The sequence below is a fragment of the Phacochoerus africanus genome, chromosome 11, assembly GCF_016906955.1.
Source record: "Phacochoerus africanus isolate WHEZ1 chromosome 11, ROS_Pafr_v1, whole genome shotgun sequence".
In the NCBI taxonomy this organism is placed as follows: Eukaryota; Metazoa; Chordata; class Mammalia; order Artiodactyla; family Suidae; genus Phacochoerus; species Phacochoerus africanus.
The window spans coordinates 61,132,036-61,149,667 of record NC_062554.1 but is presented as its reverse complement, the minus strand read 5'-3'; the positions used below and the strand labels follow the sequence as shown (position 1 = coordinate 61,149,667).

General features: G+C 48.1%; 3 protein-coding genes across 3 annotated transcripts; all 3 read left to right on the top strand.

Moving 5' to 3' along the window:
* Window positions 1–6,678: 6,678 nt before the first annotated feature.
* On the top strand, window positions 6,679–7,104 carry LOC125112142 (RING finger protein 11-like). Its single transcript, XM_047754382.1, has one exon. The coding sequence runs from the start codon at window positions 6,679–6,681 to the stop codon at window positions 7,102–7,104; it is 426 nt and encodes a 141-aa protein (XP_047610338.1).
* A 4,670-nt stretch (window positions 7,105–11,774) lies between these two features.
* On the top strand, window positions 11,775–12,200 carry LOC125112141 (RING finger protein 11-like). Its single transcript, XM_047754381.1, has one exon. The coding sequence runs from the start codon at window positions 11,775–11,777 to the stop codon at window positions 12,198–12,200; it is 426 nt and encodes a 141-aa protein (XP_047610337.1).
* Window positions 12,201–16,868: 4,668 nt separating this feature from the next.
* Window positions 16,869–17,294, top strand: LOC125112140 (RING finger protein 11-like). Its single transcript, XM_047754380.1, has one exon. The coding sequence runs from the start codon at window positions 16,869–16,871 to the stop codon at window positions 17,292–17,294; it is 426 nt and encodes a 141-aa protein (XP_047610336.1).
* The last annotated feature ends 338 nt before the right edge of the window (window positions 17,295–17,632 follow it).

The following is a 17,632-nucleotide window of genomic DNA, read 5'->3' as shown; positions in this document are numbered from 1 at the left end:
GGTCATGTGTCTGGCAATGTGTTTAGCTGAAATAGTCAGATTTGAAGTGGTTGCCTCAACAATCAAAGATTAATTCAGGCACTTGCATTTCAAAAAAGGAAAACCAACTATCAGGATATATCTTACACACATTTAAATGAATGAAAATAAGAGTTATTTCAAAAGACAGATTGTTTTTCAATGAATTTTTATGCCATATCTTCTTTTTACTTATATCAACATCAGCATTTCAGAATAACGACTACATACAAACAATAATCCATTTCATTTTTTATTTGTTCTGTTTATTTCCTTCAGCTGCATTTGCAGCATTTGGAATTTCCTGGGCCATGGATTGAATCATAGCTGCAGCTGTAGTAATGCTGGATCCTTCAACTCATTGCACAGGGCCAGTGATCAAACTCATATCTCCTCAATGATACAAGTCAATGCAGTTGGATCCTTAACACACTGTGGCACAGCAGGAATTACTATTTCATTTTTTAAATAAGAAAAAATTAGTATTGTGAGTATGACGTTAGTTGGATCACACAAGAAATCAACATGACCAACTAATCTAGAACATCATTCCTGAAATAAGCAAAATTTACAATAAACAAAAAAAATACTCCATCAGCAAACCATTAATCAATTTAATTAATTTTTTGGGTGGGGGTTGGCAGCATTCGAGGCATATGGAGGTTACCAGGCTAGAGGTCAAATTGGAGCTACAGCTGCTGGCCTAGGCCACAGCCACAGCAATGCAGCATCCAAGCCACATCTGCAAACTACACTACAGCTCATGGCAACACCAGATCCTTAACCCACTGAGCTAGGCCATGGATCAAACCTGCAACCTCATGTTCCTTGTTGGGTTCATTAACAGCTAAGCCACAAAGGGAACTCTAATTAATTTACTTTAAACCTCAATTAAAGAATATCCAGGCAGTAAGTTTTCTATGTTAAATTTGATAGTTTCTTTACATTTCTTATTCTGTTTGAGAGAAACCATGTGCTCAGTGAAAGTGAGTTCTGCTGCCCCTGTCATAGAACCTCTAGATGTATCATGACCCTACAAACCTTGCTTTTTTTTTTTTTTTTTTGTCTTTTGTTGTTGTTGTTGTTGCTATTTCTTGGGCCTGCACCCGCGGAATATGGAGGTTCCCAGGCTAGGGGTCGAAATCGGAGCTGTAGCCACCAGCCTACGCCAGAGCCACAGCAATGCGGGATCCGAGCCGCGTCTGCAACCTACACCACAGCTCACGGCAACGCTGGATCGTTAACCCACTGAGCAAGGGCAGGGACCAAACCCACAACATCATGGTTCCTAGTCAGATTCGTTAACCACTGCGCCACAACGGGAACTCTCAAACCTTGCTTTTAGTGTGGCAAAAGTGATGGGACTTCTGGGTCCAGAATTATGAGATTAACTTTATGTAACTTGAAGTCACTAAGTCTGTGGTAATTTGTTAGAGTGACAATAGGAACATTATACATGGAAGAATATCAATATAATCAACATTTAGATGGAATACAATATTACCATGAGCAAGGTGCCTTACTTCCAAAGGAGTTAGGGAGCTATAAGCAGACTTGAGAGTGATACAAACAAATAAATCAGATCACATACATTACTATCTTTATGTTGATTTGTTTCTGATTGTTAAAGATTATAATTTGATAATAATAAATAAAATAGCCCTTTAATAACTTGATTCTATTTTTTTTTTGTCTTTTTTGCTGTTTCTAGGGCCGCTCCTGTGGCATATGGAGATTCCCAGGCTAGGGGTCTAATCAGAGCTGTGGCTGCTGGCCTGCACCAGGACCACAGCAATGCAGGATCCAAGCAGCATCTGCAACCCACACCACAGCTCATGGCAATGCCAGGTCCTTAACCCACTGAGCAAGGGCAGGGACCGAACCTGCAACCTCATGGTTCCTAGTCAGATTCGTTAACTGCTGCACCATGACGGGAACTCTCTAACTTGATTCTATTTTTAAAAGGTGTATTGGTGCAGACATCTGCTCTAGAAAGCCACTTCCATCAGAACTACTGTATGGTATATTGTCTACAATAAGTTCACAGAAAATGAATTTTTCAAAACTCAGTTTACAAAATACAGCAAATTTCTCACTCACCAACATCACTAATTTACCAAAACTTAATTTGTGTTGAACATAAATACATTTTAAGGTGATTCTTCCTTGGAAGGAATGATTTTTTTAATACAATTTAAGTTTAGCTAGTTAGTTCATCAGTTACCACTGGGTTTAATAGATCCATTAAAATGAATTTGTTGACTTTCAGGGTGGTTTAGTATTCTAATGAATTAACAGAATTAACATCCATTTAGAGATTATACTCCTGATGTATGTATGTATGCCTACATACACAATATTATCCAGTCATTCAAAAGAAGGAAATCTTGCCATTTCAACAACATGGATGAGCATAGTTCTGATGTTAAGTTGAATGCAATAAGCCAGACACAGAAAGGCAAATACTACATAATATCACTTATACGTGGAATCTAAAATGTGGAACTTACAGAAACAGAATAAAATGGTGGCTTTCGGGGGCTTAAGGTAGAGGAAATAGTAGGGGATTTTTCAGTTATAAGAATGAATAAGTTTTGGAAATCTAATGTAGAGCATAGTGACTACAGTTCACAATATTGTATACTTGAAATTTGCTAAATAAGTAGATCTCAACACACAAAAAAGTAAATATGTGAGGTGATGGGTAGGTTAACTAGCTTGATTGAGGGGATCATTTCACAGTGGGTACATGTGTATCAGAACACAACACTGTGCACTTTAAGTATATACAGTGTTTGTCAATCACACATCAATAAAGCTGCAACAAATAGTTAGAAAAAGGAAATAAAGAACAGTATGTATCCTCTTGCTGCAGATTCTATGCTGTAGTAATGATAACAGTGAAAAACTACAAAAGCAGTGGAATCCCTGGGAAGGAACAGGAAGTTTGCTTTTGAGACCTTCAGAAGTACAGAGCTAACACACTTAGTATTTAAATGTTGTACCTACATGATGTACCTAAGCAGGGGATATGTTTTGTTAAACTGGAAAACTTGACTGGATTTATCTTGACAGACATTCAGGTTATTTAAGGTGTGTCCTTTGGATTACATGGTTGGAGAGGTTAGATGGTTAATGGGATTTCAGTTTTATAGGATTCTATCATTGATGAGGTTATCAACTGCATAAAAAGAGAACTCATATCAGAGCAGTGCTTTGTCTGAGAGAAAGAAGTTCTGAGCTCTGGGGTATGGTGACAGCAACCTCAGGAAAGACCTGGCTTCATTGAATTTTCCATCCATTTGATTTCTGGTAAGTAATGGAGAGATTTTTCATAAGAAGGGACATATGTCATTTATTTTTAAAATGAATTTTAACTGAAAGATGATTGCTTAATCTGATTACAAGAATTCCTAGCCCTTTGAGGGTAGGTTAGGTTGTTATGGACATGGGAGATTTCTGGATTTATAATTTATGCATATTGGTCAGAGGGAATTTTATCTAAGTTTAGAATTCAAATAACATTTTTTTGCAGTTATAACAGTAGAGAGCACAGCAAATAAATAAGTTGCCTAGATGAATAGTAGAATGGAATTTAACACAAAGGGGAGGGGAAGAGGAAGGCTAACTGAAGTTGAGATTTGATGAAGGGGTCTTTGAGGAATTAACATTTAAATTGAGACTGAAAGTTTTATGAAGTGAGAATGAAAGTGAGACTGAAGGATGCTAATAGGTCCCAGTGTAGGATAAGAGCAATGGCTGATTGTGTGTGGTTCCCAGGAGGCATAAAAAGATCAACCCCTAAATGTCTGATGGAGGCATCTGATTTATACTTGAATTTTCATACTGAAGGTCATATGCAAAGACATATTTAATTTTAGCAGCACAACACTGTGCAGAGTTGATAGCTCAGGATTCCATAATCCAGACAAGAGATTTCTCATTATCAGTTAGAGAGAATAATGGAAGTTGAAGTAATTGAATAAAAGAGTAAGAGCAGCAAAATAGTGCAAAAAAGAAGAGAGAAGGGCTAGGATGGAGCCTTAAGACATTCTTTGCTTTGACTTGATCTTTGCAAAGGACAGTGGGCAGGAGTGATCACAGGGTAGATAGAAAACAATCCAGACCCTGAGATATGACAGAAAGAGGTGACCCCCAAAGTAACTCACAGTCCCATACTTCTTAGATTCCAAATAAAAAACTGAGACACATTCCTTAAGATATTTTATGGTCAGAAGAAGATATACGTATTTATGGGGAGATAACAGATGGTCTTAATAAGTCAAAGGGTGAGGGAATATGAGGAAATAGTAAATGCCTTTTCAACTTCCACTGTGATCACAAAAGAACTTCAGAGAAAAATAAATTTATATGAGGTTTTTGTTTCAAAATGGAAGAGATGAAACAGTTTATTAATGAGGAAGAAGATTTGAAAGAGTAAGGCAGTTGGCTGGTGAATGAGATTTAATGAGACCACTGATAATACAAAGTTCTCAAAAGTAGGAAAGGGAAGAACTTAACTGTAGAAGTGGGACAAGATCAGGGACAGAGAAGCCTATCTGTTTAATAGGGAACAAAGAGTAATGAATGGATAAAAATTCAGAGATAATTGTACACTTCCAGGCAGCAAGTCGAGGTTATTTGTGAATCAATCTGACTCAGCGTTGTAGAGGGAGACCTTCCCATCTGTGGAAATAGTAAGGGTGAGTATGTGTGCAATACAAAGGCCTGGAGAAGGTCTGAGTTATCATGGATCAAGAATAATTAAGACATGAAAAAATTGCCAGATAGATCTGAAACTAACTGAAGTGGTGAGCCAGGTATTTAGACCAGGCTCCCTAGCCTAATCAACTGTACTGTCAGAAGCAGCATCCAAGTTGAGAATTTGGAGTCCCTGGAATTAGTGTCTTGATCAGCAGTGATGGTTAAAAGTCAGATGGATATGAGAATTCTTTTTATTTTAACTTAATGAATTTTATTACATTTATAGGTATACAACAATCATCACAATCAAATTTTATAGCATGTCCATTCCAAACCCTCAGTACATCCCCCCATCCCCCAAACTGTCTCCTTTGCAGACCATAACTTTTACAAAGTCTGTGCGGCAGTATCGTTCTGCAAAAAAAGTCATTGTGTTCTTTTTTTTTTTTTTTTGCCTTTTCTAGGGCTGCTCCTGAGGCATATAGAGGTTCCCAGGCTAGGGGTCAAATCAGAGCTATAGACGCTGGCCTAGGCCAGAGCCACAGCAATACAGATGCGAACTGTGTCTGCAACCTACACCAGAGCTCATGGCAACGCCAGATCCTTAAACCACTGAGCAAGGCCAGGGATCGAACCCACAACCTCATGGTTCCTACTCAGATTCATTAAACACTATGCCATGAAGGGAACTCCTCATTGTGTCTTTTTTTTAGATTGCACATGTCAGTGATAGCATTTGATGTTGGTGTCTCGTCTCACTGACTTCACTTAGCATGATAATTTCTAGGTCCATCCATGTTGTTACAAATGCCATTATTTCTTTCCTTTTAATGGCTGAGAAATGTTCTATTGTATATATATACCACATATTCTTTATTCACTACTCTGTCAATGGACATTTAGGTTGTTTCCACGTTTTGGCTATTGCAAATAGTACTGCAAAGAACATGGGAGTACATGTGTCTTTTCGAATCATGGATTTCTATGATTAGGTGTCCAGGAGTGGGATTGCTGGATCAAATGGTAGTCCTATTTTAGTTTTGTGAAGAATCTCCATTCTGACTTCAGACTATACTACAAAGCAACATATATGAGAATTATTGATCCTGGTTAATATCTCTTGAAAGGAGAAAAGTTAATACACAGGCAGCTAAAAAGAGGAATGGGGGGGAAATCCCATTATGGTTTAACAGATTAAGATTAAGAACCCAAGTAGTGTCCATCAGGATGTGGGTTTCATTTCTGGTTATACTCAGTGCACTAAGAATCCAGTATGGCCTAAAGCTGCAGCACAACTAGGGGTAAGGGTCACAGAGGTGGCTCAGATTTGGAGTTGCTACGGCTGTGGCATAGGCTGAAAACTGCAACCATAACTCGACCACTAGCCTGGGAATGTCCATATGCTAAAGGTGAAGTAATTTAAAAAAAAAAAAAAAAGGAAGGGAGAGCTGAATGTAAAGTGGATCACTAGCCTACAAATTCATAGGTAGAAGGAAAACACAAGGTGAAAATGTTTCTGTGAAAAAGCTGAAATGGGAGGGTCTGGGATTACATAGTGGGGCCTGAGAATAATACCCTGAAAAGTAATGATTCTACATGAAACGTTGATGTGGAATGTACCAATCAAAACAATCCTATTGAGAAACTCAAATTAGGTAAAGAGACCAAATTGAAGCACCAGACGACCCACGCCCAAGCCATGCAATTTTGTCACGTGCCTCAAGCTCGCTAAAGCCCTGCCCCCAGCATGTTAGCTAGGTAAACGACCCAGAATCGGGGGGCGCATGCTGAGGCTCACTGAAGCCTGTCTATGTAGAGCTCCCAGCAGGGAATCAGATTTAACAAAATGTTTATCTGAACTTTCCTGCAGACCTGAGAAACAAGGAGGTGTGTTAGAACTCCTCTGGAGAAGACCGTCGGGAACAGTCCACGGATCTCCCACCCTAGGCCTGAAAGATGGGCAACTGCCTCATCCCTCACACCTCCGAAGACCTCTTGGTTCCTGAGTCTGCCACGCGCTTCGGTGGGAGGAGACGCCGGGCTCGCTCCCGGGAGAGGAGACCTCGCGATCAAGTGCCCGGCTGGGCACCAGCAGCACCACTGGTCCAAGAGGAACAAGTGAGGGTGCCCCAAAGGATCAGCCAAATACAGTGCCTGCCCAAAGGAGTGTACGAAAGAGATGGCTCCCAGGAAAAGATGGAGCAGGAGGAGTGTGCCATCTGTACGTTGGACTTTGTGTGTGGGGACCCCATCCGATCCCTGCCCTGCAAGCACTTCTATCACCTGGGCTGCATCGATGGGTGGCTGACCAGGTCCTTCACGTGTCCCTACTGCCGAGGGCCGGCAGATGGCCCGCAACCTTCATCCCGGGACACTCCTTGAGCCAGCACCCCTTGTTTGACTTCGGAGACCCATCATTTTGCGTGATTTTGCTGTTTTGTCACCGTGCCCTAAGAGCCAGGGATTGGGAAATAAAGTCATGCACAGAGGTTTCCTTTCCACCTCCTTGTTTCTCCAATGAAGGTATTCATGTATCGTTCACGAGCAACAAACATCACAAGCTTCTTTGCTTATGACTGGAGAGGACGGAGGGCGTCTCCATGTGGGTATCAGAGAGCATGTGGGGCCCCTTTGTGCAGCCAGTCCAGGCAGGCTGAGGCCAGCGCTTGGGCCTCGACCCCTGAGCCATCCTGCCTCAGGGGGAGCTACTGCAATGTGCTTCTTGACTTGGGGGCACGTGCCTTTCAGGATGACTGGCAATGGTGACCAACAAGAAAGTTGAGTTGACGAGAATGATAAAAGTGAAGCTACCCATGCTGAGCCCTTGCCCTGAAACACATAAGCTGGGGCACATTCTAGGCCAAATCAACCCATCTGCAGACAGCATCCTTTAGTAACAAAATAGCGCCTCCCTTTTCAGGGGTAACATAAGGGAGAACATCCACCAGGAGGTGCAGGACGATCGGGAACCCAGAGCCTGGCTCCACGTCCTGGGGTGTCTCCCACTCGGGGTGAGAGTTGGCACAGTGAGACTCGACCCTCTGCCTTTGAGGCTGATTCCCAGCACAGACAACCCCTGGTACATCACGGACAGGTTGTGATGGGGAATCGGAGAGGCTGTGATGGGGAATCGGAGAGGTTGTGATGGGGAATCGGATGGCTCATACAGCACCTGCTGATTGTCCATTAAATAGAGGAAAACGGTCCCTCAACTCTGGATAAGTCGTGCCTCTGAATTGTCATCTGCCATGGCTCTGTTATCCAGGCCCTCCTGCTAATGTGTGCTTTGCTTTTCGTGGCGGTTCCCTGCCCTCTCTTGCTGGCATGGCTCTCTGTTGGTCTCTGGCACTCACTCCCTGTTAACTGTCTCCCTCTTCCTGACGTTCTCAGGCTCCCACTGTGGCCATATCACTAACCTCTTGATTTCCTCTACCCCCCCCCTCCCTCTGTTTAACCCCCCTCCTCAAAATTCCTGACTTAGGAGCCCCATACCACACAAGGACTCTCTCCTGCATGCTTGAGACCCCTCCATATCTCCAAGTCATTGTCCGGGGCAGAGAAGAACAAAACATACGAGCAGGTCGACAATTTCCTCAAAATTGAAGCGTAAAACAAGGGCATGGACGGTCTTGGGCATGGCCGGTCAGCAGCCTCCCACGTTACCAGAATCCCCTTAGACTCCTCCATTTCACAGGCTCCCCAAGCACCTGCAGCCCTTCGCCGTGGAACCAGGCTGCCTGTCTACCCCACCCTCAGCCCAGAGACCCTGGGGCTTCCCCTCACCTCTCCCCAGTGGCCCAGCAGGGGCAGCCTCCGGAGAGGAGGGAAAAGGAAACAGAGCTGAGGGGCCTGCTGCTCCCCAGGCAGCCCTCGAAGCTGAGAAGGTGTGAGGGGAACACGGGGCGATCAAGTACAGAGGTCTGCCCCAGGCCCCAGGCTGGGGGACCACATCCGTGAGCGGTGCCTGGTGACCCCTTTGTGCTCCTGAAGTGACAGTTCTGTCCTTCATGTCATCTGGGGCAGAGATGAGCTCCTGAGGTGTCCCAGCCCTACCCAGTCTGAGGTGGTGTGTAGGAGAGAAAGGGCCTTGGCCGTCGACTCCTGCCAAGGGGCGGTGTGTTTCCCCTGACCCTCGGAGGGGGAGGCGCCCTGACTGCCGCGTCTCCGCGGTGCAGCCCAGTGAAGCCTCCATCTCGATGCCTGAATCGAGATGCGGTGGAGAAGGGGCTGCTCGTGCCACCGTGGTCGGCCGGGGGAAGGGGGTGGTCCTGACACTAAGTTTCCAGAGCAGGCACACTGCCCTTATTACACTACGTGTTTACTGAGAAGTTGGAGGCAACAGCAGGCAATGAAGCCCTTTCTAAGCCTCCCCTCCAGTCTGGCCATTTGGCAATCAGTAGAAAGCTCTTTGGCCAGTTACCTGAGGAGAGGTGGGTTTCACACCGCGGAGAGCACCGAGAGAGCCAGCAGGGAGGGCTGGGCTTGCTTGACCTAGAACCAGTCTCCATCCCCATCACACCCTGGGGAGATTAAAGGTAGGAATCCGACTTTCAAACCTTTTAGAGTTTATTTGAAAATAAGGTAGGTGGGAAATGATATTACAGGAACCTTAATTATACAGTGAGATCCTTTGTTCTAGGATTCTGTGATATTCTGAAGCTTGGAGGGTGTTAGAGTCTTTCAGAGGGCATCCAAATGTGATCTGAAGAGACCTGTGCTGGATTGTTTTCTCCAACTTGAAAGGAAGATACAGGTATGCCAGAGGCCCGAAAAATATTGTCCTGAAAAATATTTTTTGAGTTCCCTGGTGGCTCAGCCGGTTAAGCATCTGGCAATGTCATTGCTGTGGCTGGGGTCACTGCTGTAGCTCGGGGTGGATCCCTGGCCCGGGACCTTCTGAATGTCATGCGCCCAGCCAAGGAGTGAACGGATGAACACGTGAACGAGTACATACATTTTTTTTCACATCAATATTCCTCCTTACACATCCCGGGCTGAGAGCATGTTGGCAGCGAGTGTCCTCACGGGAAAGAAGAACAGCAAGGCCCCTCGGCCACAGAGGCTCCACGGCACTGTCCAGAACCACCGAAACCACAAAACAAACCAGCAAGGCTGCTGGCAAGAGACCACCACTCTGCTTGGGGGGCTTATGGAAGAAGTGGAGGATTCGAGGAATTACCCGTTTTCCTTAATTGTGTCAATACTCTTTGCCTCCTTAGCGGGAAAATGTTCTGTCAACGAGTTGGGGTTGATCACATTTCTTTGACTGGTACCCAGCTTGATCCCATTTGATCAAGATGGGATCAAGATGATTGATCAAGATGGGATCAAGATGATTGACGAGATGATGTGATCAAAGAGGACCCATGACCGGGTGGAGTTAAATTGATGATCGGGTTATCAACTGTATATAAAGAGAGCTCACCATTCAAGTGAGGCTTAGTTTCCAGAGAGAAGAAGCACTGAGCTCCCCGGTGTGGTGACAGTGAACCCAAGAGAGAGTTGGATTCCGGTAAGCATGCAGGAGTTCTCCGCTGGAGGGACAGACCTCCGTAATTTTGTAGAGGAATTTTGGGTGGAGGACGATTGTTTCGTCTGACTTCAGTCATCTCATAGTAGGCTGTTTGAGGGCAGGTTAAGTTGTCGTGGGCATGGAATTTCTCTTGAATTGTAAGGCAACCTGTCAGAGAGCTACGTGCTAACCCTTACAAGTCAAGGCATGATTTTCTGCAATTAGCCTGGTACAGGGCACGGTAGACGTACAAATGACAAAGTATGTCCCAGGGCCCAAGGAATAATGGCCTTGCAATTAAGGCAATGGGGAGAAGAAGAGGGAGACTAAGCTGGGCTGGGATTCAGTGAAGACGTCCTGGAGACCTTTCCGTTTAGGGAGAGACCGAGGAGTTCCCATCATGGCGCAGAGGAAATGAATCCAACTAGGAACCATGAGTTGCAGGTTGCAGGTCCCATTCCTGGCCTCGCTGAGTGGGATAAGGAGCTGGCGTTGCCGTGAGCTGTGGTGTAGGTCGCAGATGCAGCTCGGATCTGGTGTTGCTGTGGCTGTGGTGTAGGCCGGCAGCTGTAGCTCCGATTAGACCCCTAGCCTGGGAACCTCCATGGGCCGCGACTGGGGCCCTAAAAAGACAAAAGACAAAAAAAAAAAAATTTCAAAATTCAAAATTCAAAAACCTAAAGTGAGCCTTGGGGTAGGGGTGTGCAAAGGTGTGGGAGAGACCATAGAGTTCTGTGCAGAGACAAGCACCAAAGGGAATTGGGGCTGTATGGATGGACGAGGCCACGGGAAACGTCCAAGCCTCGATGCCTTGGGGAGACCTAAAGCCCCCCTCGAGACAGAGCAGAAATTCATTTATTTTCTTTTTTTTGGCAGCGGACATTTGACTTTAAGTGCCCGTTTAACTACAAAGTAGAGATGAACGCTCATGAATGCAGCTGGAATCCAGACAAGGATTCTGTCACTGCTGAGTTTAGAGAGGCCGGTGGAAGAAACTGAAATAACGAAATAAGTGTGTGAGAGGCAGGACAGTGTTTCCAGGGAGGAAAGACTGGCTGGAATGGAGTCTTGAAGCAACGGCTGCGGTAGTTTGGGGAGCTCCCTGGTGGTCTAGCCATTAAGGATCCAGTGTTGGCCCTGCTACGGTTCGGGGCACTGCTGTACACTGCTCCCATCCCTGGCCCTGGAACTACTGAACACCCGAATGCTGTGGGCACTGAAGGGCGAAAAGGGGGTTTGGGGTACGGGCCCAAATTGAAGCACCAGACGACCCACGCCCAAGCCATGCAATTTTGTCACGTGCCTCAAGCTCGCTAAAGCCCTGCCCCCAGCATGTTAGCTAGGTAAACGACCCAGAATCGGGGGGCGCATGCTGAGGCTCACTGAAGCCTGTCTATGTAGAGCTCCCAGCAGGGAATCAGATTTAACAAATGTTTATCTGAACTTTCCTGCAGACCTGAGAAACAAGGAGGTGTGTTAGAACTCCTCTGGAGAAGACCGTCGGGAACAGTCCACGGATCTCCCACCCTAGGCCTGAAAGATGGGCAACTGCCTCATCCCTCACACCTCCGAAGACCTCTTGGTTCCTGAGTCTGCCACGCGCTTCGGTGGGAGGAGACGCCGGGCTCGCTCCCGGGAGAGGAGACCTCGCGATCAAGTGCCCGGCTGGGCACCAGCAGCACCACTGGTCCAAGAGGAACAAGTGAGGGTGCCCCAAAGGATCAGCCAAATACAGTGCCTGCCCAAAGGAGTGTACGAAAGAGATGGCTCCCAGGAAAAGATGGAGCAGGAGGAGTGTGCCATCTGTACGTTGGACTTTGTGTGTGGGGACCCCATCCGATCCCTGCCCTGCAAGCACTTCTATCACCTGGGCTGCATCGATGGGTGGCTGACCAGGTCCTTCACGTGTCCCTACTGCCGAGGGCCGGCAGATGGCCCGCAACCTTCATCCCGGGACACTCCTTGAGCCAGCACCCCTTGTTTGACTTCGGAGACCCATCATTTTGCGTGATTTTGCTGTTTTGTCACCGTGCCCTAAGAGCCAGGGATTGGGAAATAAAGTCATGCACAGAGGTTTCCTTTCCACCTCCTTGTTTCTCCAATGAAGGTATTCATGTATCGTTCACGAGCAACAAACATCACAAGCTTCTTTGCTTATGACTGGAGAGGACGGAGGGCGTCTCCATGTGGGTATCAGAGAGCATGTGGGGCCCCTTTGTGCAGCCAGTCCAGGCAGGCTGAGGCCAGCGCTTGGGCCTCGACCCCTGAGCCATCCTGCCTCAGGGGGAGCTACTGCAATGTGCTTCTTGACTTGGGGGCACGTGCCTTTCAGGATGACTGGCAATGGTGACCAACAAGAAAGTTGAGTTGACGAGAATGATAAAAGTGAAGCTACCCATGCTGAGCCCTTGCCCTGAAACACATAAGCTGGGGCACATTCTAGGCCAAATCAACCCATCTGCAGACAGCATCCTTTAGTAACAAAATAGCGCCTCCCTTTTCAGGGGTAACATAAGGGAGAACATCCACCAGGAGGTGCAGGACGATCGGGAACCCAGAGCCTGGCTCCACGTCCTGGGGTGTCTCCCACTCGGGGTGAGAGTTGGCACAGTGAGACTCGACCCTCTGCCTTTGAGGCTGATTCCCAGCACAGACAACCCCTGGTACATCACGGACAGGTTGTGATGGGGAATCGGAGAGGCTGTGATGGGGAATCGGAGAGGTTGTGATGGGGAATCGGATGGCTCATACAGCACCTGCTGATTGTCCATTAAATAGAGGAAAACGGTCCCTCAACTCTGGATAAGTCGTGCCTCTGAATTGTCATCTGCCATGGCTCTGTTATCCAGGCCCTCCTGCTAATGTGTGCTTTGCTTTTCGTGGCGGTTCCCTGCCCTCTCTTGCTGGCATGGCTCTCTGTTGGTCTCTGGCACTCACTCCCTGTTAACTGTCTCCCTCTTCCTGACGTTCTCAGGCTCCCACTGTGGCCATATCACTAACCTCTTGATTTCCTCTACCCCCCCCCTCCCTCTGTTTAACCCCCCTCCTCAAAATTCCTGACTTAGGAGCCCCATACCACACAAGGACTCTCTCCTGCATGCTTGAGACCCCTCCATATCTCCAAGTCATTGTCCGGGGCAGAGAAGAACAAAACATACGAGCAGGTCGACAATTTCCTCAAAATTGAAGCGTAAAACAAGGGCATGGACGGTCTTGGGCATGGCCGGTCAGCAGCCTCCCACGTTACCAGAATCCCCTTAGACTCCTCCATTTCACAGGCTCCCCAAGCACCTGCAGCCCTTCGCCGTGGAACCAGGCTGCCTGTCTACCCCACCCTCAGCCCAGAGACCCTGGGGCTTCCCCTCACCTCTCCCCAGTGGCCCAGCAGGGGCAGCCTCCGGAGAGGAGGGAAAAGGAAACAGAGCTGAGGGGCCTGCTGCTCCCCAGGCAGCCCTCGAAGCTGAGAAGGTGTGAGGGGAACACGGGGCGATCAAGTACAGAGGTCTGCCCCAGGCCCCAGGCTGGGGGACCACATCCGTGAGCGGTGCCTGGTGACCCCTTTGTGCTCCTGAAGTGACAGTTCTGTCCTTCATGTCATCTGGGGCAGAGATGAGCTCCTGAGGTGTCCCAGCCCTACCCAGTCTGAGGTGGTGTGTAGGAGAGAAAGGGCCTTGGCCGTCGACTCCTGCCAAGGGGCGGTGTGTTTCCCCTGACCCTCGGAGGGGGAGGCGCCCTGACTGCCGCGTCTCCGCGGTGCAGCCCAGTGAAGCCTCCATCTCGATGCCTGAATCGAGATGCGGTGGAGAAGGGGCTGCTCGTGCCACCGTGGTCGGCCGGGGGAAGGGGGTGGTCCTGACACTAAGTTTCCAGAGCAGGCACACTGCCCTTATTACACTACGTGTTTACTGAGAAGTTGGAGGCAACAGCAGGCAATGAAGCCCTTTCTAAGCCTCCCCTCCAGTCTGGCCATTTGGCAATCAGTAGAAAGCTCTTTGGCCAGTTACCTGAGGAGAGGTGGGTTTCACCGCGGAGAGCACCGAGAGAGCCAGCAGGGAGGGCTGGGCTTGCTTGACCTAGAACCAGTCTCCATCCCCATCACACCCTGGGGAGATTAAAGGTAGGAATCCGACTTTCAAACCTTTAGAGTTTATTTGAAAATAAGGTAGGTGGGAAATGATATTACAGGAACCTTAATTATACAGTGAGATCCTTTGTTCTAGGATTCTGTGATATTCTGAAGCTTGGAGGGTGTTAGAGTCTTTCAGAGGGCATCCAAATGTGATCTGAAGAGACCTGTGCTGGATTGTTTTCTCCAACTTGAAAGGAAGATACAGGTATGCCAGAGGCCCGAAAAATATTGTCCTGAAAATATTTTTTGAGTTCCCTGGTGGCTCAGCCGGTTAAGCATCTGGCAATGTCATTGCTGTGGCTGGGGTCACTGCTGTAGCTCGGGGTGGATCCCTGGCCCGGGACCTTCTGAATGTCATGCGCCCAGCCAAGGAGTGAACGGATGAACACGTGAACGAGTACATACATTTTTTTTCACATCAATATTCCTCCTTACACATCCCGGGCTGAGAGCATGTTGGCAGCGAGTGTCCTCACGGGAAAGAAGAACAGCAAGGCCCCTCGGCCACAGAGGCTCCACGGCACTGTCCAGAACCACCGAAACCACAAAACAAACCAGCAAGGCTGCTGGCAAGAGACCACCACTCTGCTTGGGGGGCTTATGGAAGAAGTGGAGGATTCGAGGAATTACCCGTTTTCCTTAATTGTGTCAATACTCTTTGCCTCCTTAGCGGGAAAATGTTCTGTCAACGAGTTGGGGTTGATCACATTTCTTTTGACTGGTACCCAGCTTGATCCCATTTGATCAAGATGGGATCAAGATGATTGATCAAGATGGGATCAAGATGATTGACGAGATGATGTGATCAAAGAGGACCCATGACCGGGTGGAGTTAAATTGATGATCGGGTTATCAACTGTATATAAGAGAGCTCACCATTCAAGTGAGGCTTAGTTTCCAGAGAGAAGAAGCACTGAGCTCCCCGGTGTGGTGACAGTGAACCCAAGAGAGAGTTGGATTCCGGTAAGCATGCAGGAGTTCTCCGCTGGAGGGACAGACCTCCGTAATTTTGTAGAGGAATTTTGGGTGGAGGACGATTGTTTCGTCTGACTTCAGTCATCTCATAGTAGGCTGTTTGAGGGCAGGTTAAGTTGTCGTGGGCATGGAATTTCTCTTGAATTGTAAGGCAACCTGTCAGAGAGCTACGTGCTAACCCTTACAAGTCAAGGCATGATTTTCTGCAATTAGCCTGGTACAGGGCACGGTAGACGTACAAATGACAAAGTATGTCCCAGGGCCCAAGGAATAATGGCCTTGCAATTAAGGCAATGGGGAGAAGAAGAGGGAGACTAAGCTGGGCTGGGATTCAGTGAAGACGTCCTGGAGACCTTTCCGTTTAGGGAGAGACCGAGGAGTTCCCATCATGGCGCAGAGGAAATGAATCCAACTAGGAACCATGAGTTGCAGGTTGCAGGTCCCATTCCTGGCCTCGCTGAGTGGGATAAGGAGCTGGCGTTGCCGTGAGCTGTGGTGTAGGTCGCAGATGCAGCTCGGATCTGGTGTTGCTGTGGCTGTGGTGTAGGCCGGCAGCTGTAGCTCCGATTAGACCCCTAGCCTGGGAACCTCCATGGGCCGCGACTGGGGCCCTAAAAAGACAAAAGACAAAAAAAAAAAAAAATTTCAAAATTCAAAATTCAAAAACCTAAAGTGAGCCTTGGGGTAGGGGTGTGCAAAGGTGTGGGAGAGACCATAGAGTTCTGTGCAGAGACAAGCACCAAAGGGAATTGGGGCTGTGTGGATGGACGAGGCCACGGGAAACGTCCAAGCCTCGATGCCTTGGGGAGACCTAAAGCCCCCCTCGAGACAGAGCAGAAATTCATTTATTTTCTTTTTTTGGCAGCGGACATTTGACTTTAAGTGCCCGTTTAACTACAAAGTAGAGATGAACGCTCATGAATGCAGCTGGAATCCAGACAAGGATTCTGTCACTGCTGAGTTTAGAGAGGCCGGTGGAAGAAACTGAAATAACGAAATAAGTGTGTGAGAGGCAGGACAGTGTTTCCAGGGAGGAAAGACTGGCTGGAATGGAGTCTTGAAGCAACGGCTGCGGTAGTTTGGGGAGCTCCCTGGTGGTCTAGCCATTAAGGATCCAGTGTTGGCCCTGCTACGGTTCGGGGCACTGCTGTACACTGCTCCCATCCCTGGCCCTGGAACTACTGAACACCCGAATGCTGTGGGCACTGAAGGGCGAAAAGGGGGTTTGGGGTACGGGCCCAAATTGAAGCACCAGACGACCCACGCCCAAGCCATGCAATTTTGTCACGTGCCTCAAGCTCGCTAAAGCCCTGCCCCCAGCATGTTAGCTAGGTAAACGACCCAGAATCGGGGGGCGCATGCTGAGGCTCACTGAAGCCTGTCTATGTAGAGCTCCCAGCAGGGAATCAGATTTAACAAAATGTTTATCTGAACTTTCCTGCAGACCTGAGAAACAAGGAGGTGTGTTAGAACTCCTCTGGAGAAGACCGTCGGGAACAGTCCACGGATCTCCCACCCTAGGCCTGAAAGATGGGCAACTGCCTCATCCCTCACACCTCCGAAGACCTCTTGGTTCCTGAGTCTGCCACGCGCTTCGGTGGGAGGAGACGCCGGGCTCGCTCCCGGGAGAGGAGACCTCGCGATCAAGTGCCCGGCTGGGCACCAGCAGCACCACTGGTCCAAGAGGAACAAGTGAGGGTGCCCCAAAGGATCAGCCAAATACAGTGCCTGCCCAAAGGAGTGTACGAAAGAGATGGCTCCCAGGAAAAGATGGAGCAGGAGGAGTGTGCCATCTGTACGTTGGACTTTGTGTGTGGGGACCCCATCCGATCCCTGCCCTGCAAGCACTTCTATCACCTGGGCTGCATCGATGGGTGGCTGACCAGGTCCTTCACGTGTCCCTACTGCCGAGGGCCGGCAGATGGCCCGCAACCTTCATCCCGGGACACTCCTTGAGCCAGCACCCCTTGTTTGACTTCGGAGACCCATCATTTTGCGTGATTTTGCTGTTTTGTCACCGTGCCCTAAGAGCCAGGGATTGGGAAATAAAGTCATGCACAGAGGTTTCCTTTCCACCTCCTTGTTTCTCCAATGAAGGTATTCATGTATCGTTCACGAGCAACAAACATCACAAGCTTCTTTGCTTATGACTGGAGAGGACGGAGGGCGTCTCCATGTGGGTATCAGAGAGCATGTGGGGCCCCTTTGTGCAGCCAGTCCAGGCAGGCTGAGGCCAGCGCTTGGGCCTCGACCCCTGAGCCATCCTGCCTCAGGGGGAGCTACTGCAATGTGCT